A 23,680-nucleotide genomic window follows, 5' to 3' on the forward strand; every position below is an offset into this window, starting at 1 on the left:
TGAAGAAGAGGACGGAAAGAGAGAAAGAGTCGGTTTACAACAGCAGCCATGACAACATTCACTCTCTCTCTCTCTCTCTCTCTCTCTCTCTCTCTCTCCCCTCTCTCTCTCTCTCTCTCTCTCCCACCCCCTCTCCCCCCTTCCTCTCATAGTGAGTGTGTAGGAGGGGATTTCATGGAATTATCCGTCCCAGAAAAGATCAATCGAACAAATAGAAGTTTTTTTTAAATGTATATGTATGAGAATGGATTTTGTGTTTGTGTTTGTTAAATATCTCCCTTAGTTAGGCTACTAGCTTAAACCAACTAGCGCACTAGCAACACAAATAGTCAAAATCATGTAGTAATGAAAGAATACGGTTAATAAAAGAAGTATTGTGGTTGTGTTCAGGTCAGTCCAGGTAGTGTTTGAGCTGTTGCTAACATGACGCAGCTAAATGCTAAAATTAGCTGTTGGAGCGATGCTACAGGTCGGTTTATATGCTGAGGGAGGAGCAGAGCATGGACACACTGCAGGCCTTTTATCTCAGGATAACAGTGATGATTCAGCCCCACTGAGTCATTAATGAGGCATTGTTGTCATGGCTGCTGTGAGATCGAGCTTTAATCTCAGTGGTGGAGGATGACGGGAAGGAAAAATGAAATCAAATTGTTGGCGTTGATTTCATTTATAAGAAGAACTAGGATTTGACCCAAAACACGACTCATCACGTGAGCGATTCGACTCCGAAAACGTGAAGAAGCGGCGACTCTCTGGGTGTTTTTCCCAGAGTCTAAACCCCAAAACGTGGTGTTTAAGGAGCCTTTGATGCTGTGCTGGTTACATAATGGGGCTCTTTGTTGTGGCCATGCCGTTCCTCCCTGCCTGCAGGCTCACATTGTCAGTGTTGGCTGTCATCATCTGACCCCACGTGGAAACTATGCAGCTCCTCCGCTCTTCCCTCAGCTTCACACTCGCCGGTCTGGCACGGTTTTGTCCATTTGTGTGTGTCTTTGTCAGAAATCCAGTTTGGCTCCCACAGACTCACAATGTCTCCGTGGAAACAAAGTCACATTCTGCTTTTAAACCTGATTGCCGTTCTGCTATATCTCAGCATTTCACTTAAAAGAGAATTTGTGATTGTGTTAAATATTAATCTTGACTTCATTATCGCCCTGGAATGTCTCAGTCTTTACTCCGACAAATTTTAATCACATCGCATTCAATAACTGGGGATGTTTTAATGACTGCGTGTTCATAAATGCATCTTTGCCGTCTGTATAATGGGGCTCGATGTTAATCAGGCGTCGCTGTGTCTTTGAGTTCGGGGATTCACATCAAACGCCGGTGTGCTTAAGCTGTACATCTCAATGGAAGGTCTCCATTTAAGGTCTGAGGAAACTCGTCTGTATCTCCGTTCAGGCTCTGAGGAAGAGGAAGAGACCCTGTTGGGAGCTATTTGCACATGAAACTCCCTGGATCCTCTCTGATCCTTTGCCGTAATGACACCGACTTGGCCGCAGCCTCTATACATCCTTGCATTCTCATCCAAACACCAGACTTTCACCCAATTGATTTCCTACCACGGATGCCATAAACAGAAAGTCTATTTTCTCCCCTGAACCTGAGCTGATGACATTCGCCGTCCTTTCTGTCACGTCCGCGAGAAGACACAGATGTCTCTCTCGCAGATGTTGGCCAGTTTGTGGAACCCGTCTGTGTTAGCACGTGGATTAATTCCCGCTTGTTATCTGGCCTAGATGTAATGAGGTGGCGGTAATCAGGCTGGAAGTCGCAGCAATCCCCTGCTTTCCCGTCCTCTGCTGCCATCCACACGTTCCCCAAAACTGATAGCAGGGCAGACACATCAGAAGGGATTAAGCTAATGTGATAGCAAAGCCACCTAGCAGGGCTCCCAGGGGGTCACTTTAAGAGACGGGGCCCTGGCATCCAGAGAGGGAACTTGTCAAGACCCGGCTGCAGGCAAATATTGTAGATATTAATCCTTAATGTCTCGACCTGGACTCGACTTCACTCTCGTCTCCACGTGAGGCTCTGAGTGCCGGCATAAGTCTCTTTAATCACTGACATAAAGCAGTCCCTTAAGGGTTTTACAGTAATTATTGCGTACTGGAGAACGCTGCTCACTTTCTCTGCTATTGCCTCTGTGCGAAGCTGTTTGCATCTCTGCCTCGTTCATTTGCAGCCCCGTTTATGAGCTGCAGGCGCAGAGCTGCTTTGCTTTGTTTTGGCAATAAAAAGCAAAAAATCAAATTGTTCAAAGGGAGCACAGGTAGGAGTGATGGAGGAGGTCAGAGCGAGCTGGGAGCGGATGATAAAGCGCCGCTGCAGTGAGGTTACACACGTCGCTCTATCACAGAGCGGCGCCTCATTGTCTTTCTTTATCATTTTAATTAAAACGCGAATCAAAGGACGATACAGAATCCACACAAAATGGAGTTTGAATACATTATGAGATACATTCATAGTTTCCTTTTGCAGACACAAACACTCACGCATGCTTTATTTATTTTGCCTCATTACTGAACAATCACGCTGAGCAGAGCCTCCGTCAGAGCGACAAATCAAATCCTGACAGGGTTTTTGTAGAATAATCCGCTGGGTGTCTGGGAGTAGAAACACTGCTCCTCCTCTGTGAGGGAAGAAGCCATCAGAGGTGGCTCATGTTGCTTCAGTGAGGCGGTGATCATCACGCTCACCTCTCCACAGGGAGACCACGGGCCTGACCCAGAATACACTGGAGGAGGTGGAGGGGCGATGCTCTGCTTCCCTCAGTCTGCTTCCTCTGTGCAGCTGCAGCCTCTCGGTGTCTCCACCCAGACCCAGCTGTTGTACATTCAGATCCTTTCTGTAATTAATCGTGTCATCATCTGACTTGTAACACAGATGAAGTGTGTGTCGAAGTGTGTGCCTTTTGTTTGTTAGATCTGGCTCATCTGCGCTTGTTTGTGTGTGTGTGTGTGTGTGTGTGTGTGTGTGTGTGTGTGTGTGTGTGTGTAAAAGTACAAAGACGTTGAATCATGAGAATGCACTCAGGCAGGATCTCACTAAAGCATTTGCAGGTGAGAGCAAAGCCAGTGGGTGTTAGTCAGAGAGAGTTTCCCCTGCTGCTCTTCCTTCCTGTACTTTGATCCTTCACCTTTGACCGATTTCCTCCTCTTCTTCTTCTCCTCTTCTCCCAGGTCTCCTCATAGGATCCGGCTGCGCTCTCTACCCTCTGGGATGGGACAGCGAGGAAGTGCAACAGACCTGCAACAACAGCTCAGACCAGTTCCAGCTAGGTAAACATCTGTCTCACACACACACACCCACACACACACACAGGGGCGCTCATTATGTGTCACACACACTGCGTCCGTGTTGCGTCTCATCTTCACACACTTTCTCTTCTCATTCTCTGCTTTTATCCCCAAAATAGATCAATCTTTTGGCAAAATTGGCGAGGTTTCACAAAGTCAGCAGGCGCCTCTCTTTGATTGTGTCGTTCACCCAAAAAGATCTAAAATAAGAAATCTACAAAAGCTCCCGTTGCTGTGTTTCTCTGTGTTTTCTACCTGTGAGATGTGCAGAGAATAAGCAGGAGGCAGGTCTGTGCTCTGTATTCAGACGGTGTTATCAGCTCCGTCTCACAGACAATAACGTGCTTTCAGGCGAGTGGAGGAGCTTTTCATATTGCAGCAGCTCCTCCAGTTAATGCTCATCAACCAGCTTTTCCTCTTTTGGTACAAATCCTCCGACCCTAGGATTCATATTACCACCAAATATCAGATCAGCACACAGAGGAGGAGGCCGGTGTGATGGTAACGTTTTAATTAGCTGTCAAAATCAGAAGAGTGTTGATCCCTGGAACCAATGGAGGAATGGTAGGTACACGTCTGTCTCTGCTGATTTACATTACAAGTCCACCGAGCGGCTGTTTTTAATTTGTCCAAACACACACAGGGACAACATGCAGCAGAGTGAGCAGGATCAGAAACATGACATCTATAGAGAAGGGAAGTGGGAGGTGTTAGTTCAAAAACTGAAAAACTCCAACTATTCTCTGCAAAGTGTGTGTGTGTGTGTGTGTGTGTGTGTGTGTGTGTGTGTGTGTGTGTCGGGCTGCTGGATCTCCTCTAAGGCCTTGGATGAAGATGAAGTGTTGCTGGTCCGATCCGCTTTTCTCCGCGTTCAAATCAGTCAAAGTGCCGATGAGGTCGGGTCACATCGCTGCGTATCGATTATTTTGTCTGTGATGTCGCCCGCAATGTTTACGCTGTGTTCCTTTTGAAGTTGAATGTCACGGAATTTGAACTTCCTGCCTCTGAACGTTGCCATGACTCCCCAACGCTCGATGTAGAGAGGAAACGTGATGCAACGTGAGAGGGGTGTGTGTGTGTATGTTTGTGTGTTTGTGAATATCTGATCGATCAGCAGAGTGTGTTGATTGCGTAATCCAATGAAACATTAGGGAGCATGAAGGATACTAAAACAGGAGCCATTACATGTTTTATGTAGCGTGACACACACGTTACATGTGGTTTAGTTCTGCCTTGTTGACCGACGCTTCCTGTTCCAGTTCACTGTCCCCAGCTTCCAGGCGGAGGTCAGAACTTGGGAATCTTTGAGGTTTGAGTTAAAGCACATTAAAAAGATGGACAAACTCATTAAGAACTAGAGAGTGAACTCTAGTTAAGACCATCAATCAATGTTTAGTCCACATCATGTTTGCACCATAATCAGATAGAAATTGACATAAATCGACCTCGGTGCACTCAAGAGTAACAGGCCCAGATTACGCAATTGTAAATCCATTTACTCAAGCTTGTAAATGATTCATGGGCTTGCAAAGGGGCGTCAGAATCCTCCGGAGGCTTCTTTACCTCCTGTAAGCCCACCGAGCATCCAGCCGTGTGTGTGTATTCACAGAAGGACGGACGGATATTAATTTCATCCACGTCGGTATATACATCTTACTTTGCATTTTGCCTGGGAGTTCAGCCTCACGTGGCAGCCTGGTGCCGTGCTGAATGTAAAGGTGGATTCACGCGTTGGTACAGCCGAGCCGCCACCTCTGTGTCAGCAGATACATGAAAGTGGGTTATGTTGGATTAGCCTGCTGTTATTATGCAGCAGGCAGCAGGAAGACGCCACAGATCCCTCACACCTTTCAATCTGCTTATGAACTACCCCTGGAATTAACAAATCGTGCCACCGTGACCAATTACGCCCGGATCTAAGTGTGTTTTCTGATCTTTTCCTCTCACAAACAGCAGAATGTAAAGGACGGCGGTTGTTCCCTGCTGCTGGATGTTAAAACCTTTCGTTCTGTTCAGTGCCACAATGCGACTGTGATCGTCTGTCCTCATAACTTCCCTTTACATAAGCCTGATAATTGTTGTTATATTGATTATTGTTATTGAAGTTTCAGTAGAGGAAATACTCTATAATGTTGATGAAGTCGATAGTATTCTACTTAATGAGGAGTAATGCTGATGTGACGCCTTTTATGTGGGAATAATGAGGTTGTAAGTATTTGTAATGAAACAGAATCTGTCTCATATTTGTTACCAGCTGCACGCTTGTGTGTCCGTGCATTGGGCCCTTCTCTTGTTAATGCACATAATTCCCTCTCAGGGTTATTAATGGCTCCTCTTTATGTAAGCGGAGCGTCTCTTCCCCTGGTTTCCTCCAAAACGCTGCACAGAGAGCAAACGCAGCCTCGTGCCGCTGAGGTATTTGTTTCTGTTTGTGAAATGAAGTCAGAGTATGTTGGGTGCGTTTGTTTTAACGATGCCATGCAAATGTAAGGTCTTTTCACGAGAGCGAGGGACATTTGAGGAGAGTTCGCGGCATTTTCTCTTTTCTTCAGAGGGAATTCTTGACACTAACATGATAATGTCGGATTTAAGGAACGGACACAGCAATTTTCTCACCGTGGTACTAAGAGGAGAACCAGCAGACTCACGCTGATATGCACGTCTGTGTGTGTGTGTGTGTGTGTGTGTGTGAGTGTTGGGGGGTGGCTAATCTTCAGTCTGCCCCTTTATCAGCTTCTCCTTCCGCTATCTGAGGAAGGAGCTACAGAATAGATTGCCAATATCAAAATAACATAACTTCCTGTTCACTGCTTCCTCTGTTTTACCTACAACACACACACACACACACACACACACACACACACACACACACATTAAAAACATATCAAAGAGTGAAAACCGTTTGTAGTCTGTGGATCCACATCACAATGAAGATGTCCAGCTGTCAAACAAACAATCCAAACATTCTCCATCTTGTGGAAAGGAGGAGCTTCATGCTGGGAGGATGATGGACGTTTCCCAGCATGAAGCTCCTTCTGCATTTAGATGCTGCACTGCTGCTTTGTGTCTCAGCGATATCATTATTTTTAAATACATGCACAGTGTTTGGGCTCCTCTGAGTTTGCCTACATTGAGACAAAGAACTCTCCTTTCTGTTTGTATCTCCAGATCATTTTATCTTTCATGTCTCACCTCCACTCCTGTCTAACATCTGACATGCATCAGGCCTGTGACAGTGGAGCTCATCTCACCTGGTCTGCTTTGCTTTCCTCCTCAGGTTCCTGCCAGATCGGCTGGGCGTATTACTGCACAGGGGCCGGGGCAGCGGGGGCCATGCTGCTCTGTACCTGGCTCTCCTGTTTCGCAGGGAAGAAGCAGAAGCAGTATCCATACTAGAGACGGGGGGGGACGGGGGGACAGGGGGGGGGGGGGACAGGAAGACCTCAGGTGGTTGTGACAAAGCGGAGACGACTCTCTGTGCCTCTGTGGACTCACACCAGAACAGCACAACAGGCGCCAAAGACACTGAGTCCTTCTGGTGCTCTGGACATCACGAGACGCTTCAGGGACTGATTCATGAACGCAGCACGCACTCAGAAACTCAAAACTCTCCCAAAAGCTATACTTCTACATGTGTATGGACCAATCCTATTTGTAAAATTGTTACATAACTATCTCTTTAACTTAACACTAAAAAAAGAGTACTCCTTTCCTTTTTCCTCTCTCTCTCTCTCTCTCTTCTTTGGTCATTGATGTTTATGTGATAGTGTAAGAAGAGAAAAGTAATATTGCTTCAAAGTTTACGTGAAGTGTCGGTATCTCCTCTCCTCTCCTCTCCTCTCCTCTCCTCTCCTCTCCTCTTCATGGCTCATTTTTGCCTTAAACACAAACCCAAATGCAATAATCCCCCGATCCTAAAGCAGTCCGACCCCCGGCTGCCTGTTTCCTGACACACAGCCGCCACAGATTCCAAAAAGCTTGGGAAGGCTTCTCTCTATTTAACACCTTGGTATCCTATGAGTTGTGTATGATAATGTGTTTTATCATATTAGCACATGTTTTGTATTCACTCTCCATTGTATTCTTTGTCATTATTTTCATTTTGTAAATAAATGTTTATGGAAATTCCCGCGTTTTCCGAGCGTTATTCCCGTCCAGATTCCCAGGTTTCCCCTCTGCATTCCTAAAAAGCTTTTCCCATGACCTCTTGCGCTCGCTGGCGTTCAATACACACGGGAGCCCCTCTGCAATCAATGAGTGGGATAAGGACGGGCGAAGCTGTGGATTTGACTTTCTCCTTTATTGATGAGGTAAATCCTGTGACCCCCAGGCAGATTATTGACCTTTTGATCAGGTGGCTCAACATCAAAGTGCTCGTCTGGACAAACCCTGGAAGAATGGAGGAGCCGCCGCACTCCGATCGGCTTCATGGCAGAGCTCGTGGGATTGTTGCTCAAAGAATGTTGAAAGTTGTGTGTAGTTGAGGGAATTGTAACAATTAACATTAACGTGCAACACAATTCATGTAAAATCCCTAAAATAGTGCAAGATTCCTTTCTTGTGGACTTGTGTGTTGCTCACTGCTGTCCCTGGTGGCAGGAAGGTGTATCGTATCAGTCCTTATGATGAATGGGGCAATTAGCAGTTCTAATATTTGTGAGTTCTGGCCACTAGGGGGCGGCACTGAGCACAAACACACTTTTTCTCCCTCGTCCCTGTCTTGCATTCTATTTCCCAATGCATGACTTTTGTGTGTTTTGCCCTGCATGCCTTTTGTACCTCTGTATAATCCATATTGCACACCCAGCCATTCATGGAGAGGGAATCTCTCATGGAAGTGCCTCTCCCAAGGTTTCTTCATCCATTTTGGTTTGCTCTGGAGTTTTTCCTCTTCTTCCTTGAGAGCCATGGGCTGGGTCAAGAATGTTCCTGATGTTGCTGTGTTGCCCTTTGAGACATTTGAATGTAATATTGGGCTTTACAAAAAACTGACTTTTGCCTGACTCCCCTTCGTATTCTGACGGTTTTCTGCAGTTGTTTTTCTCGGGTAAAGCAGCAGATGTGGAGCACTGGAGAGGCGTTTCATTTCCCGCTGACCTTTTCTGGTTGTTTTCAGGACGGCCTCTCGCTTTCATTCTCCCTCAGGGTCCCATGAGGGAGACTTTGGTTTCCTCCAACGCTCCAAGTTCGAATTTTATTGACGTTCTCCAGCGAGTGCGGGGGGACTTAGCCTAACAGCCTCCAATTTCATGCCTGCATCGTAAAAACCTTGGGCTGAATTTCCGCTTGCAAACTCAGTGTTGCATTATGTCGGCATTATAGGACGACAAGGAGTTGATAAAGAGATACAGGCTCGCGCTCGGGACTGTCAGGGTTTGTTTTCATCACTGATCATATTAGATATCCAATAACTTTGGCCCACTTTAGGAAAGAAAACTCTTAACAACACACTCTCACCTCATCTCCTCAAAACAAAGCGCTTTAATGGTGATTGCAGTTTTTCCCGGCGTTGCTGAAGCCGTCAGCTGCACTTGTGCACATCACAACATCCATTCATGCCCTTCAGACCAACACCTGAGACCTGCCAGGAGGATTCAGATCCACAGGAGTCACAGGAACGTTCCATATTCAGATCAGGAGCCTCAACATTCCTCCTAAACTGAACTTTGTTGTGCAAATGAATAATCCCCAAAATGTTTTTTCTCAAACAGTCTTCCAGGACAGAGACGGTGGTGTAATACGACCTTGGTTGTTGTTTATCTCAGTCCAGCAGGAAGGACTAACACACACCACAGCTGCAAGTGTGTCATCAGACGCCGCAGCTTTGGAGTCGCCGTGTTTGAGTAATTTGTTCCTCTGTTTCTCCTCTTTTGATTAACAAACAAACACTTTGCAGATTCATTCAACCCCGAGTGTACAAAGTCGACTCATTTACAATGCAGCTGTGGCGAATGTGTTTGGCCCTCATTAGCATGCCTATGCATTCTCACAAAGCTACACATCCCCCCAGATCACACACACACACCCCCCCACACCCCCTCACTCACTGGAGGAATCCTTCTCCCAGTGCGGTGTGTTTAATATGTTCACACACCTCCTCTGCATGCTGCTGGCTTCCTCTGATCTGCTCTGATGACTGATAGCTCACTGATTGTTACAGAGTGTCAACCAGACGCCTCCACCGCTGACACTGACACATTGGGGTCAAAAAGGAGAGTTGCTCTCTTTACATCTGTGCTTCTGCCTCCGTCTACAGGCTGAATAGTACAATCAATACGATCTGAGGTCTTTCTGTTGGTTACAGGCTGTTGATTTCCTTCATACACACACACATATACACACATACAAACAAACATGTGGTTAAGCTCTGATCATTTGTTGTATTTTGTCCGCGGCACAATACGGCTCATTATTTTTAGTTCTATTGATTTTCCTTTGAGAAAAAAGCAGATTTTCTAATACACAGAGGAGAAAGGGAGCACGTGTTCACACAGATGTTACACACCGAGCACCTGGAACCTCACGGGGATGGAGATTTAGTTTGTGTCATTTATTTAGCAACAGTTTCACAGCAACATCTCAGTAACTAGCGTATCCACCAAGCAGACACACGTTCAACTCCATCCGGTCTCTCTCCTCATGTCTTCAGGTCAGACTCTCCCTGGTTTCTGCTCTCCTGCTGTTCGTTAATACACTAATTGGGCTCCCCGCTGCACTTAAAGGCAACACCAATTAGCTGCATGTGTCACTCTGACAATCAACACGTTCACGTCTTGTGGGGAATTAGTCTTGATGTTCGCAGACAAACGGCGTCGACGGAGACAATCAGACATTTGCAGTTGGAATCCGGCTGACAGGGAGAGACGGATTTGATCTCAGGCTTCACTGGTTCACCTTCAGCACTGCAAGCTGCAGTTAGAGGGGATTTCTAAATTGGCAGTTTGAGCTGAGAGGAGATAATCCCGGCGTAGGGAAGGCGTTTGTGAGCCAGCAGACGGGGCAGAAGCTTCATCATGTTAACAAAGCCATGAATGTGCCTTTGACATCCAACAAAAACAGGGCCAGCGCTGAAACAAGAGGGCGTCTACCTGAGCTGTCAATCATGTCTCTTCCGCTACTGACGACAGCTGATCTGGTTTATCATCTTTGCTGCAAAAAGAAAGAGACAACGAGAGAGTGTTTTGCATGAGTGTGTTGTGTTTAGGAGTCTTTACACACAGAGAGAGCATTAATATTGAATCATTTGTACTCACACACACACACACACACATTCTGTATCCGTCCACTGCCAGATACCTGAACTGTGCTTCTCTCCTGTCAATCATTCTGCACCAAACACAACATTTGCAAATGAGTAGCATGTGAATGTAATTGTTGGGAAACAGGGTTGGATTAAGTTACGGTGTGTGTGTGTGTGTGTGTGTGTGTGTGTGTGTGTGTGTGTGTGTGTGTGTGCGTGTGTGCGTGTCTGGGCCTGTTCATCACTGGGAGGAGTCGCTCATGCATTATTCATATTTAGGGAGATAAATTAATTCCCAGATCCTCCACATTTATGACCGCTCCATTCCTCCAATTGGTTCCCGGTTTTTGTCCTTGGAAAACAAGAGTGGAATAAGGAATGGGATGAAAGAAGGGAAGGAGGGAGGGCGGCTCAGTGAGGTTTACTTGGATCTGTCCTCTATAGGAAAGTACAGAAGTTCCTTTATTGTGTGATGAAAAGCAGAAACAAACACCAAACAAACAACCTCAAACATTTCCCACAGAAGTGAAGCGACACCTGCGTGCTCCGGCCTCTAGAGAACGAGCTTCACTGATGTTTCATAAACGGCCGGGCTGTATCGCGTCCCCCCCGTCCCCCCGCCACGGCGACGCCTAAGAGTCAAACTCCACCTCATCGCCTCAGCATTGACTGTAGGAACACAGAGCCAAACAGAGAGCAGATACGTTAGGAGCCTATGGAAGAGGCGTTAGGCGCTGTAATGTGAGATATATGTGTGGGAAAGATGCCAGAGCAGCATTCTGTGGGTTCATATCTGAGAGAGAAACTCTGGGGCGCCGCTCCATGTAATCAACTCTGCTATCAACCCTCCCCTGAGTTACAGAACAGACGCTTCCTAGGAGAACAAGCAGATTCTTTTATCTTCCACCAAAAGCTTAGGAGAACAAGACTGCCTCCCCCCTCCTCCCCCTCCTCCTCCTCCCCTCACTCCTCCACCCCCCTGCTGTTTAAACGGCTTCAAACCAATTTGCCTATGTAGAAACAGGTCTTCTTCTACCTGTCTCCAAAATGTCCTCCTTTGTTCCAGAATGTCTTTGACGCCGTGAATCCAGCGTTTATCCATTTTCCAGCCAATAGCAGTCCAGCCCCCCGCCTTGATCCGTATAATCCTCAGTAAAATAGAGCGTTTTCAGAGATATGGAGGCATTTTGAGTGATTCTCTTCCCACTGCGTCTGATCCTGTCAGAGGTCAGTGCAGAGCCTGAGCCCCGCCGTCACGTCTGATGGGACAGAAGAGGCCTCCCAGGTTGATTTCACCTCATTTCATGCTGTTACCTCGTAGGGAGTTTGGAGTTTGAACAAAAATTGAAAAAGTTCAGGTTCAGTTCTTTCCAAATGCAGCCAGTCAGGGGATTGATGACGGGTTTGGTTTCTCATTGCGGCGGCAGCGGCGGGAAACGAGTTCACGGACCTGGTAGGAAATGAGTGTAATAATAGTACAGAGATGTTCAACCAATCTCCTGTCAGCCTGTCCAGTGAGGATGTCGGTGAGGTCGTCCTCATGTATTCAGATGGAATCAGGGATGATCATGTGATACCTCCTCTTCTTTGTTGTTCAGTTGTCGTCTTTGTCCACAGAAGAAAGCACAACCTGCTCCGACCTCAACCTGAGACGGATAAACAGAGACTGAGCGGAGAAGGACAAGGTGACGCTATCCGCCGCCATTATCAGGGGATCGCTTTACGGACAGCGATAAAGCTTTTGTTATTTAAGGCTCAGATGGACAATAAAGTAGAGATAAACCTCAGACGGCCTCACAAAGTGACCCTGGCCATCCGTAAAGTCCCTCCGCTGATAGATTACAGGTTTGTCTCCTTTGCAAACCGCTTTAGACGTCTCGGCGTTCAAGATTAAATGATTTATTGCCTTTCGGTCACAGCTGACAGAGACGTCTCGTAGCTGTGCTCATTAAGGGAACACAAGAGGAACACAAGAGGAACACAAAAGGAACACAACAGCAAATCGCACGGATCAAAATGGGAAAACAATGCAATCATAATAATAATCATAATAATAAAGCAGTTTAGTTTTAAAGAGCCTGTGTAGATTATCGGCCAATTATATGAATGACATTCTTAAACTCAAATTATAACTCCACACATTCCTATCAGCCCATACAATAGAGGATGTGCTTAACGCTGCCACACACACACACACATACATCCAGACGAGGAGCCGTTGTTATAGCTACGATATGTCACAGACCTACATTTCACTTTTTTTTATATTTAACTACAAATTAAGTATTATAATTTCCTGAGGCTTTTAATTTGTCACCAAGGCAGTGGAGCGTTGAGCTGCTTAGACGTGATAGATCTCCACTCCTCCTCCTCCTCCTCCACGCAGCGTTTCATTGCTCTTAATGTAATATAAGCTGCTCTTACAGATTGAATTGGCAAAGCATCAGAATGTTTTACATCAACAGATAACCTCACACCCTCCTCCGAAATGGTAAAGCTTTAAAATTCTTTATTTTACAGCGCAGGGGCGACGTGTGTGTTTGTGTGTGTGTGTGTGTGTGTGTGTGAGGACATCCTGACGTGATGGGGGGAAAGGGAACGCAGGCCAGAGGTGTTTTTTGTTTTTAGGTTGTAAAAAAGAACTCTGGTGGCTCCAGCAATTACAGAGCTGTCGAGCGTCCATGTGAGCCTCATGACGTACGGCTCTATTCTAATTTAATAATAATAAACCCTATGGAGTCGAATGGGCATTTTTTTCACATTTATTTTTCATTGAATTTGGCTTTGATTTACCTCTCATAACATATCATGACAGAACAACATATTTAGTCTTGTAAAAAGACATTTTAACGTGCCTGCACACGATAAACAAGCCTGTGGAGCCAACATGGGGAATAAAAAAATGGATCCTGTGCCGGTTTCCCAGTGATTTGGAATAAATCAGTTTTCCCAACGCCTCATCTATGAATCATGTGACCTCGCAGGGGTTCTGGACCCACAGGTTGAGAACCTCACTAGAGCAGCTGGTTCCCGTCAGTCATCTGTCCTCTAGGTAGGCAGAGAGGCATCAGTGTATCAGACGGATGCCATATGTTTGGATTTTGCATTCAGACACTTCCAGCAGCTCAGACGCCTGAAGCTAAATGTATTTCTGCAGCGTGATCTTTGGCTCATTCCTCTCCTCAAAATATGAGTTGGAATATGTTCTCACACAGGGCGGAAATCAAACTAGTATTCATATCAGTGTAAGGAACACAATAGGAAACTTAAAAGTACGCAGCTACATTAAAATACAAATGTTATGATAGAACAGAATGATATTTAAATGACAGAATTAAATGTACATTTTAATTATCTGACATTCTAATTGCATGTTGTGATGTTTTCATCTTGTATGTGGATTTTATCTCACAGATGGATCCAATAATCAATAATATAAACATATCTACTTCACATTTGGGTGTAAATGAGACCTGGAAATGCAGGTAACCATGGATATTGGTTTGGTTGGATATTGGATATTGGATTTTGGTTGATCTATGGACCTTTCGTACCTTAAAATGTAATCAGTAAAACATCCTGTGTGTGCCTGTGGGTGATCAAACAGAAGCCCAAAGGAAATAAATCCATATTCCTCACACTTCAGAAACTTAAACTTCTCAAAGCTTTGTGCAGATATAAAACAATCCTCTGCAAAGCCATGTTCTGGATTCATTTGTGCAAAGTAAATGAATAAAGCAGAGCTGATCAGCACTGAGGTAGATAATGACTGTCAAACGAACTGTAAAGGGTCACGCAGCAATTACTTCCTCTCTATCGTCCCTACAGCTCCATTTCAGCTTCATTCCAAATTACCGACATTACACCTCAAAAAAACCCATCATATTTCTCTAAATATGCTTGCACAGCAGAATCAGGGGAGCCGTGGAGACAAACTGTTGCTCGACGCCCAATATTTACCTCATTATTCCCTATACTTTCCTCTTGTGGAGAGATTCTTGCTAAATGGCGCAACCCGAACATTTCCACAGAGGAAAATAAAAGACGTAATGAGGCAAATATTGGACGTTGGGGCCCACTGTGGAATCACTTGTGTGCAAAGCGTTGGGTTTATGGTGCACAAGATGGGGAGGGAATTCAGATGAACGGTCGCGTCTCCTTTGGTGATTTACAAAGACGCACGCCCCACACACACACATACACACATTCTAATTGGCTTTTGAGCCTGTAAGGTAATATTGGAAAGGAGACAGAAGCGAACCATCGGATCGTTTTGGATTTCCGTATTCATTTATGAAAGTAGACCAAAGTAACAGAGGCAAACACATTCTGCCTTAAGTCGACGCACAGTTTCACTCCTCGGTGGTTTTATTCCACACGCTGTTTAAACATTGATAGCTCAGGCTGGTAAAACAACATGACCTTTAGATTCCATAACTCACTGCTGCTGATCAGGAGGAAGTTCACAGCGTTCCTCCAGATTTAAACCTGATTTGTTCTGCCAATATTTCAGAGATGTTTTGCATTCAGCACTCTGCAGTGTCACCGCCTATCAGGGCTCCTGGCTTGACTTGGACCTGCCTGACTTGACTTGTTTGCCTCTCTTAATTGACTTAACCTGAATGCTTTGACTTCCCAAGAATGTAAACAGAGTCCAACCAAACACAGCGATGTTTTAGATCTCTATATGTGTATAAGAATATTGAGGGAAAGTGCCCTTACATGTAGATTACTGGTGTGTGTATGAACGTTCAGTGCTGCTTACAGTGGTTCATTTCGTCTCTCCACCAGAAGAGGGACTTGGAGCTAAGACGGTATATTGAAGGAATTTGCTGTTAAGTTTAATATGGAAGGAGTGTACTCGTATATGCACAGTACTCACATTTTTAGGATTTTCCAGGATACATTTCACTGATTGCTTAAAACGAATATCGCCCGAACAGGGACTTGAACCCTGGACCCTCAGATTAAAAGTCTGATGCTCTACCGACTGAGCTATCCGGGCTCTGGAAGCACAGGGAGGCTGCATTCCAATATCAATGCAGTGCTCAGCTCGGTCTCTTCAAGTGCCTCTCCATCATGCTCCAAATGTGACCTCTGCCACAGAGCCGTGACCCCCGATCACCAGCCACACTTTCTCCCCCCCGGCCAGCTTGTTGTCCATGATGGGTGGAGCTGTCACGGCAAGGGAGCGGCTCTCTCTCGCTCTCTCAGCCGACTTCAGGGCCAAAGACGCTGCATGAGAAACACTGACCCCTGCCACCGCTCTGGGATACTTTCAATTCCCCCTCCCCCCGCAGCGGACAGGGTCACAAGGAAAAGCCGGGGTCGAGGGGAGGGGGAGGGAAGGTGGACCGCTCAGGTGTGTGTGAGTTTAACATAGATTATTCTCAGTCGCAGTTACAGTAAATCATATAGAGGGAGCCGAGGCCGGTCACTCCTCCTGCTCTGATGGGAGCCATAAAAGAGCATTTATGAGATATGTGCTCAGAATAATAAAGTGGCTCAGGTCGCAGACACTCTAATGTCCTGGGATTCGCTGGAGAGGTCACAATGCAAAACTCTGTCTAATTGGAGTCTGAATATAAATAGATCTTTATTATACTGATTTATGCCTGTGTTTCCTATTGTTTCACATTGTATGGCAGGATGTGCAACCTTTCAATTGCAAGTAAGATGTAAGACCATTTTTAAAATGATTATTAATATTATTATTATTATTTAAATTCTTATGAGGCGTTTTTAATGTTTTGTTTCCTTACCTCACCTATAAATGCAGTGCCCCATGTTATTGAAGTTGCTATTTAATAGTAGAAACCAGGAATAATTCTCATTTATAGACTACTTGTGTCTCCATGTACACTGAACGCGTTTATGTAGCTAAATGTAAAGTTGAGGGGTTGTGATCTGGCGCCATCTAGAGGCGAGGCGGCGCAGCACAGCAACATCATCATCGCGTCACACAGAAATACGGAAGTAGCTCCAAAAACAAAAACAACACGAGGATTTATCGGCGTTTTGTCGTTTATTACACACAGCAACCGTCTTTATGTGGAAGAAAAACAAAAGTAATTATAAGAAAACAACAAATACTATATTATAGCTTTCTGTTATTTGAATGTGTTTTGGTCTTTTTCAAGTGTTAATAAATGAGCTCCATGGAGAGATACAAGCTCCACACAGTGATCGGTGAGGGATCTTTCGGTCGAGCTTTGCTGGTTCAATGTGCGATCAGCCAGGAGAAATATGTGCTGAAGGAAATCCAGCTGCCAAAGGTGAGAGTGCAGGTAAACAATGACCCGGACACCGCGGCTATTCTGGGGGAAAAGAAACCAATTCACACGCAATAGAAATGTTATTTACATGGAGATGATGCGCTGATAAGCTGATAACAGATTGTTTTGCCACATTCATTCAATCATTCGCTTGATTTGCATTTTTATAGAATCGGACCAAAGTGGAGAATAGCAGGAGGGAAGCCGTCCTGCTGTCCACAATGAAACATTCTAATATTGTTGCCTTCAGGGAGGCATTTGAAGGTAGACACACACTCACACACACACGCACACACACACATTTCTTCATTGACATCTTGAACTCTGGTGACATGCAATTATAACAGTTTGGATTGCAAAATACAATAATGTGATTGTGTTTATTCAGACGGTGACCTCCTGTGTATTGTTATGGAGTTCTGCGGTGGAGGAGATCTGCTGCAGAGGATCCAGACCCAGAAAGCCACGCAGTTCTCTGTTGAAGATGTATGCCTTACCAAATACACATACATCACATAAACATACATTCAGATTGAGTAGTTTGGTTCCTTATCAGCCTGCTGGACCTTTGTTGTCTTATTGTTGCAGATCTTGAGGTGGTTTGCTCAGATGTGTGCTGGGACTACACACATCCACGAGAAGAAGGTTCTGCACCGAGACCTGAAGTCCAAGGTAGCTTCTAATAGAGTTTAATGGAGAGTCTGATCTTCATCTACAAACCAATATGATCAGGTTACATTAGATTGTACTTGAAAAGGTCCATACATGTCACAGGCCGCATCCTTATTCAGGTACAGTTGCCATTGGTTACACACAGAAAACACCCAAAGAGTCGATTTCCTGTGTTTGTTTCCAGAAAGAACAAAGTCAATTCAGGTTATTGGTTGGATGCATGTTGATCTAATCTCATCAGCCGGAGCGTGGCGGAGTGAAATGAGCAAAGATGAATCTGCTGATGGAGACGCCATCATGACATCATCTCACACTTATATCATCACAGTGCCGCGCTCGGCTGCTCGTCTCGTATTAAGCCGTCATTTCTTTCTCATTTCCCTCGCCTAGAACATTTTCCTGACAGATAATGGGACAATCAAGCTGGGGGACTTTGGCTCGGCGTGTATTCTGAACAGGTACACACAGAGAAAAGCTGCAATTTCACTCTCTGCCTATCCTGCATATTACATTCTGCTTGAATTGCTGCGTTTCCATTTTTCTAATTGTTTCCTACATTTGCAGCTCAAAGGCTTTTGCTCGCACGTACGTCGGTACGCCGTATTATGTCGCTCCGGAGATCTGGGACAACAAGCCGTACAACAATAAGAGGTAGGACTGTGAGCAGAGTGGGCTTATTGATTAATTGACACTGATTTTGTCACCTGTTATCATTGCAAATCAATCAATTATGATAATCAATTAACCTACTGATGATTGAGATTATTAATCAGGTTATCTGTATTCGTATTAACTCTTAAGTATTCATCTATCTGAGTCTGTTTACAATTTACAATCTCAACAAATCATAATTCTAACAATAATTCAGTGAGTAAGCGTGTGTGTGTGTGTGTGTGTGTGTGTGTGTGTGTGTGTGTGTGTGTGTGTGTGTGTGTGTGTGTGTTTGTGTGTTCCGCAGTGATGTGTGGTCTCTGGGCTGTGTCCTCTACGAGCTCTGCACCCTTCACCACCCGGTACTTCCCCTCCCGCCGTTCTCTCCACCTTTGGGGCCTCTCTGCAAATATTGTGAAGGAGCGGTTGTATATAGAACGCTTCCACTGTCACACGCTCAGCTACAGCTCAGCCTTGTTATGGGATGACGGGCGGCTCAGTATCTTCAGCTGAGCCCAATTATCTGCTGTGTGTTTTCCCGTGGCTGCGATGCTACGGCGCTCCCAGAGATCCTCGCTGCTCACGCCTCACCCTTGTCTCCAGTTTCAGGCGTCCAGCTGGAAGAGTCTGATTCTGAAGGTGTGTCGAGGTTCTTACCCTCCGCTGCCCCAGCATCTGCCCTACGAGCTTCACTACGTGGTCAAGCAGATGTTTAAGACCAACCCCAAGGACAGGCCGTCCCTGCACACCATCCTCACCTCTCACCGCGTCTCCAAACTGCTGCGTCCACATTTACCTTCCCAGGTAAACAACACAACAAGCACCTGAAGACTTAAAGAAGAAGCTAATGGGTCAAACTTGGGAGGATCGATTGTTCTTGATCACTTTAAAGCTCCATTTACTGTTGTTGACACCCATTACTGCCACATCTTCTTCAAAATAGCTCCAATTTGTTCTCTGGTATAAAAGCCACCACACATTGAATGCTGTGTGTGTGTGTGTGTGTGTGTGTCTATATCTGGCTCGCCTTCAAACAGTTTACATGTAAGACAGTGTTTCCTGTATGCATCTGAGTGAGGCGGCGACCTCAAGTACCCCTGACACCGACCCCGCTCTGTGGCCACCCACCCATCAGAATGACATACCCCCGTGACACGCTGAGAATTTAAACTTTGCTCTGGATGGAAGATCTTACGCAACATCCCCAGCTGTGGTTGACCCCGTGTGGGCTCTGACCCTTGACCGGCTGCTGTTGGTTCAGATGGCGGTGCAACTCACGTTATGGGATTGATTTACTGTGTTGCTTTGAATCTCTCACAGGCGGAGGAGGAGAGAGAGAGGGAGAGAGGGAGGGGGAGGGGGAGGGGGGGTCGCACAGCCCGGTGGAGGAGAGAGGAGGGGGAGAAGGTGGCCGATTTCCTACGACAGAAGAGTTTGCTCAAAACATCATCATTTGAAGGTAGCGACCATTGAATCCTTCTTCCTATTTGTTTTTCTCCATTATAACTTTGACAAACTTTGATGAAATCACTCTTAAACGCAGCAGTGGAGTTTCCTGAGTCTGCCACCCGAAAGCAGTGGGCTGAGCCGTCAGACTCTGTGCTGCAGATGTTGGCCAACGCCAGCCTCCTCTCGTCCCACAGCTCGGCCTCTGGCATCCACGCTCACGCAGGTGTGTAGATACAGATTCAGAACGCCAACACAGCTTTGTCTGGTATTCTGGTTCACTCATGTTTACACTGGTTGTCAGAGGAGGAAGAGGAGAGCCGGCAAAGGAGACGCTGGGAGAGGAATCCACCCGTGAGGCTCCTGAGCATGCTGGAGAAGCTTCCTCTCAGCAGAGCCTTCAGCACCTATGTGATAAGCAGAGGAGGTGTGTGGAGACGTCAACATACAGCCAACACACAATCATCAGAATTACTCCCAATTCAAGCCGGTAACATCTCCGTCTGTCTGCTCCAGGTGAGGACCCCCTGCTGGGCCCCCTCTCCCAGCCGCACAGCGACCGCATCGACGGCCCCGAGCAGGAAGTGGACACAGACGAGGACAGGCTGCGTCCGCGCTCTGACGACGAGGACACGTAAGTAAAGGAGGAGTGTGTCTGCATCAAGATGAGCGACGGTGCTGCGGACTTCTGTACGCTAACTCACTTTGCATTCACTCTATGTCAACACTGTAATGATGAAATGCTCTTCCTCGCAGGGACTTTGAGGAAGAATCTCCTCCTGACTGGATGGATGAACTAGAGAAAATGTGTCCAGAGCAGCGGTGACTCATTCCTCCAGAGCCTGTGTGATCGTATACACTGATCCTTTGAGTGTGTGTGTTCACCACGAGAACATAGAAGAGAGAAGAGAGAGAGAAGTCTTGAGATGAGGAGTGAGACCCAAGCAGACAGATGTTGTGTGTGACAGATGATTTGATATTTGCACTGTATCTAATATTGTTCCTCATTATTAAACTATCATTGCTTTATGTTGATGAGTGATTTGTTTCCCGGCGCTGTTGCTGGTGTGATTAGAGCCTCTCTCAGCTGCGTTGGGTTCAGGCCCTGTTTGTCTCGGCAGGGCCAAACAGGAAGCGGAGCACCGAGAGCCGCATGGTGTCTGTGAGGTTGCTGGTGTGAAACCGCTCACGTCTTTGATATTCATATCCCCTGCGGTATCAAATGTAGATGTCGGCTTGTTCTTGTTCTCAAGCTTGAAGACTGTTTGACTCACGATCAAGCCTTTTAGATGGAGAGAAATAGAACATGACCTCAACTTCTGCCCTTTAGTACAAGGTTGAGGTACCTGATTGAGCTTGTTGGGGTATTTTTGATACTTCTACTGCAGTGTATTACAAAGGGAAATGTTGTTCTCGGCATGAACACAGTCGGTCTTCAGTTGTTGTTACTTCAATGTGTAACTGGTCCATGTGAATGCAATGATGAACGATAAAGGTGCACATTGAAAATATGCAGTTTGGACTTTCAAAAGAAATGTTTGTATCTCATATTCCGCTGATGTTTTCAGGTCAGTTGGAGGATTTCAGGCTCCTCTGCAGCTCAGCAAAGGCTCAGGTGTGAACTTTACTCTCATGAAGTCTGTAAGTAAAGAGTAACTACTGTTTCTGTTTTCACTCAGCAGATCTGTGACTTGTTGGACTTGTTGGTGTTCTCCCATTGTGGCATCACCTCTTTAATCAATTAAAGGATTGGAGTCCTTCCACTTCATACTGAGAACAACACTGCTGGGTTTCCTTCCTGCATTGAACGCTTCACCTCTTCCTTCTTAACCACTAGGTGGCGTTAAGCTCACTGATGTGTGAACTGCAGTGAAGAGAAGCCAGCGAGTGACTTCAGTATATTTACTCTTCAGAGCAAAGGCCTCATACAAGTCTCGCTTAAAGATGAGTTGTGAGATTGCTATCTATAGACCTCATAGCATTGCAGAGTGTTATAATTGTGTTGACAGTTGAAGGTTGTGTGTAGACAGCAGACCACAGAGACTCTGGTGTGACAGTTTGAGCTGAGCAGGATATACACTAGATACTACAGACTCATACTGCTGCTGATTCACCAACAGCTCTGCCAGCCACGGATCATCCTGCCAGTGTGTGTGTGTGTGTGTGTGTGTGTGTGTGTGTGTGTGTGTGTGTGTGTGTGTGTGTGTGTGTGTGTGTGTGTGTGTGTGTGTGTGTGTGTGTGTGTGTGTGACAGCAGGACACCCAGCCAGATATCTGCCCACTGGTGTTTTATTGAGGAAGTCTGGTGCAGCTGCTCTCCACTTATCTCGCAGCCACACTGAGTCCCCCTCAGGGGATCATACAAGACCCCTGCTGAGTCTGATCATCATGCATTTATTCATGTATTAGAGCGTGCAGGATTTACTGCAGGACGACTCGGCGGTGCTGATGTTTGTGGTTAGGTGTGTGTGCAGAGTCTGGCTGTGAGGAAGAATGTATGATTTAGTTACGCTCTAGTAGAAACGCGGTCAAACTGGCACACAAGGGCACACGAGCATTGGTTTCCTCCTGCAGGAAGGAAGTGAAGTCACATCTGTGAAATGACAATCTCAACTTCACATTGGATGAAACCTACATCAATGACAACTTCCTATATATTGAGCGCCATAAGGAGCTGCTTAGGGCCTTGGGTCCTCGGGTCCTCTGGTTCGACCCCGACTGCTGCACTGAGCTGTTTATGGAGAGTTTCAAAGCAGAATTTGTGCTTTTATTTGGAATCAGATTGAGAGCAGAACTCCCCACATCGTCACGGCAGCTGTGACATAAAAATAAACCATAAAACAATGTTATTTTGTATTTTATATGGATAACATCTGTGTGGAATGTTGATGACACGCAGATGCAAAACTACAACCCTCACGTGAGGTGAGACGCACAGAACCGGAACCATGGACTCTCTGTGGCTCTTACCTCACGTTTCAGGAGTCATGTGGTTGCACTTCTTGTCGCTGCGGACTCAGACTAAAGTGCTGATTACAGTTACTTCCTGCTTCTCCAGAGCTGCTAGCAGACAAACACAGAAACACACACACACACACACACACACAGGTTGCTTCCCCTCTTATCAAATAAAGAGCAACTGTAATTTAATCTTTGTGCGGGGGCGTTCTCTGGACAGCTCAGCTCCGGGTCTCTGTCATCGTCGTGCTGACACATAAATGGTCACCAGTTGTGACCGTCTCTGTTTTTGTGGCCTGGTTTCTGGACGTCCCCCGGTTTCACTCAGGAAGAGACGTGCAGATGCAAGATGACCCAGTGATCTTTGTCTGGCTTCGGATGCTTAGAAAGGCATTTTGTACCAAAGTGCTCAATCAGTTCTGTTATTCATTGCAAAGTGCAGGAGACAAAGTAAATTTTTGAATTGCTACGAACTTCAAGTGAATAAACCTGCTAATCCAAACAAAGAATGAATTAATGTAGAAGTAAACATACGGGATGTGATACAAATGAATCTACACACTACATGGGAGTGTGTGCTTTGTTGCGTGTTCATCTCTGTTGATCAGACCACCAACCAGGGAACACCAAGACCTCTGGCACAGTCCCAACACTGGCCTCAGTCTATAGATTTCCCCTCTGCATCGTTTATCACAGCTCCCTGCTCCTTTCTGAACTGTATTTGTGTTTAAATACACATTTATGACCTCGCTGGTATCCAACACACGGCGTAGGAAACAATGAAATCTGCCACCATGACTCACAGAGTAAAGAGAAGTGCTGTTTATTCTTCATGGGAGCAGCTCTTCCTGTTAATAACAAAGCACTTAAGCGCTGCAGTTGAAGTCTTTTTGCCGCTATAAATATGGGAGCAGTCATTGTTGTGATTATTTCAAGTCCTCCGCAGTGACCCTCCATTGTCAGCTACCAGTGTTTTGATGGTCTGCGTCAGACAATAGAGGCCCGGCGTGGCCAAGTAGTCTGTGCCGTGGAAGGACACAATTCATCAGCTCCCTCCCAGTTCAATCTGGTCCCTGGGTTGTGTGAAGTGGGACAGCGGCGGCTCCATGCTGCTTGTTGGGCTGTTTGCTGATTTACAC

The 23,680-nt window shown here is 45.9% G+C and overlaps 2 protein-coding genes and 1 non-coding gene across 3 annotated transcripts in view; 2 read left to right on the forward strand and 1 right to left on the reverse strand.

Annotated features, from left to right (window-relative positions):
• Positions 1–7,425, forward strand: part of LOC142995463 (LHFPL tetraspan subfamily member 6 protein) — a 44,183-nt gene extending 36,758 nt beyond the window's left edge. The window contains exons 3-4 of the mRNA XM_076146542.1: positions 3,183–3,281; positions 6,577–7,425. Of these exons, the coding sequence (XP_076002657.1) occupies positions 3,183–3,281; positions 6,577–6,695 (218 nt within the window). The 3' untranslated portion in view covers positions 6,696–7,425. The remainder of the gene's footprint in view (positions 1–3,182; positions 3,282–6,576) is intronic.
• An 8,046-nt stretch (positions 7,426–15,471) lies between these two features.
• trnak-uuu (transfer RNA lysine (anticodon UUU)) lies at positions 15,472–15,544 on the reverse strand. The gene has a single exon. It is a non-coding gene; the product is annotated as a tRNA-Lys (tRNA).
• Positions 15,545–16,506: 962 nt separating this feature from the next.
• nek3 (NIMA related kinase 3) lies at positions 16,507–21,013 on the forward strand. The gene is made up of 14 exons (XM_076145907.1): positions 16,507–16,607; positions 16,680–16,814; positions 16,985–17,078; positions 17,203–17,300; positions 17,403–17,486; positions 17,877–17,944; positions 18,051–18,137; positions 18,445–18,499; positions 18,741–18,941; positions 19,482–19,596; positions 19,681–19,809; positions 19,888–20,010; positions 20,100–20,217; positions 20,340–21,013. Exons 2-14 carry the CDS (start codon positions 16,689–16,691, stop codon positions 20,407–20,409), a joined length of 1,368 nt encoding a protein of 455 aa, XP_076002022.1. The 5' UTR covers positions 16,507–16,607; positions 16,680–16,688; the 3' UTR covers positions 20,410–21,013.
• The last annotated feature ends 2,667 nt before the right edge of the window (positions 21,014–23,680 follow it).

Source organism: Genypterus blacodes, unplaced genomic scaffold, assembly GCF_046128005.1.
Source record: "Genypterus blacodes isolate CSIRO-AG114 ecotype Tasmania unplaced genomic scaffold, CSIRO-AGI_Gbla_v1 ptg000032l_1, whole genome shotgun sequence".
Taxonomy (NCBI): domain Eukaryota; kingdom Metazoa; phylum Chordata; class Actinopteri; order Ophidiiformes; family Ophidiidae; genus Genypterus; species Genypterus blacodes.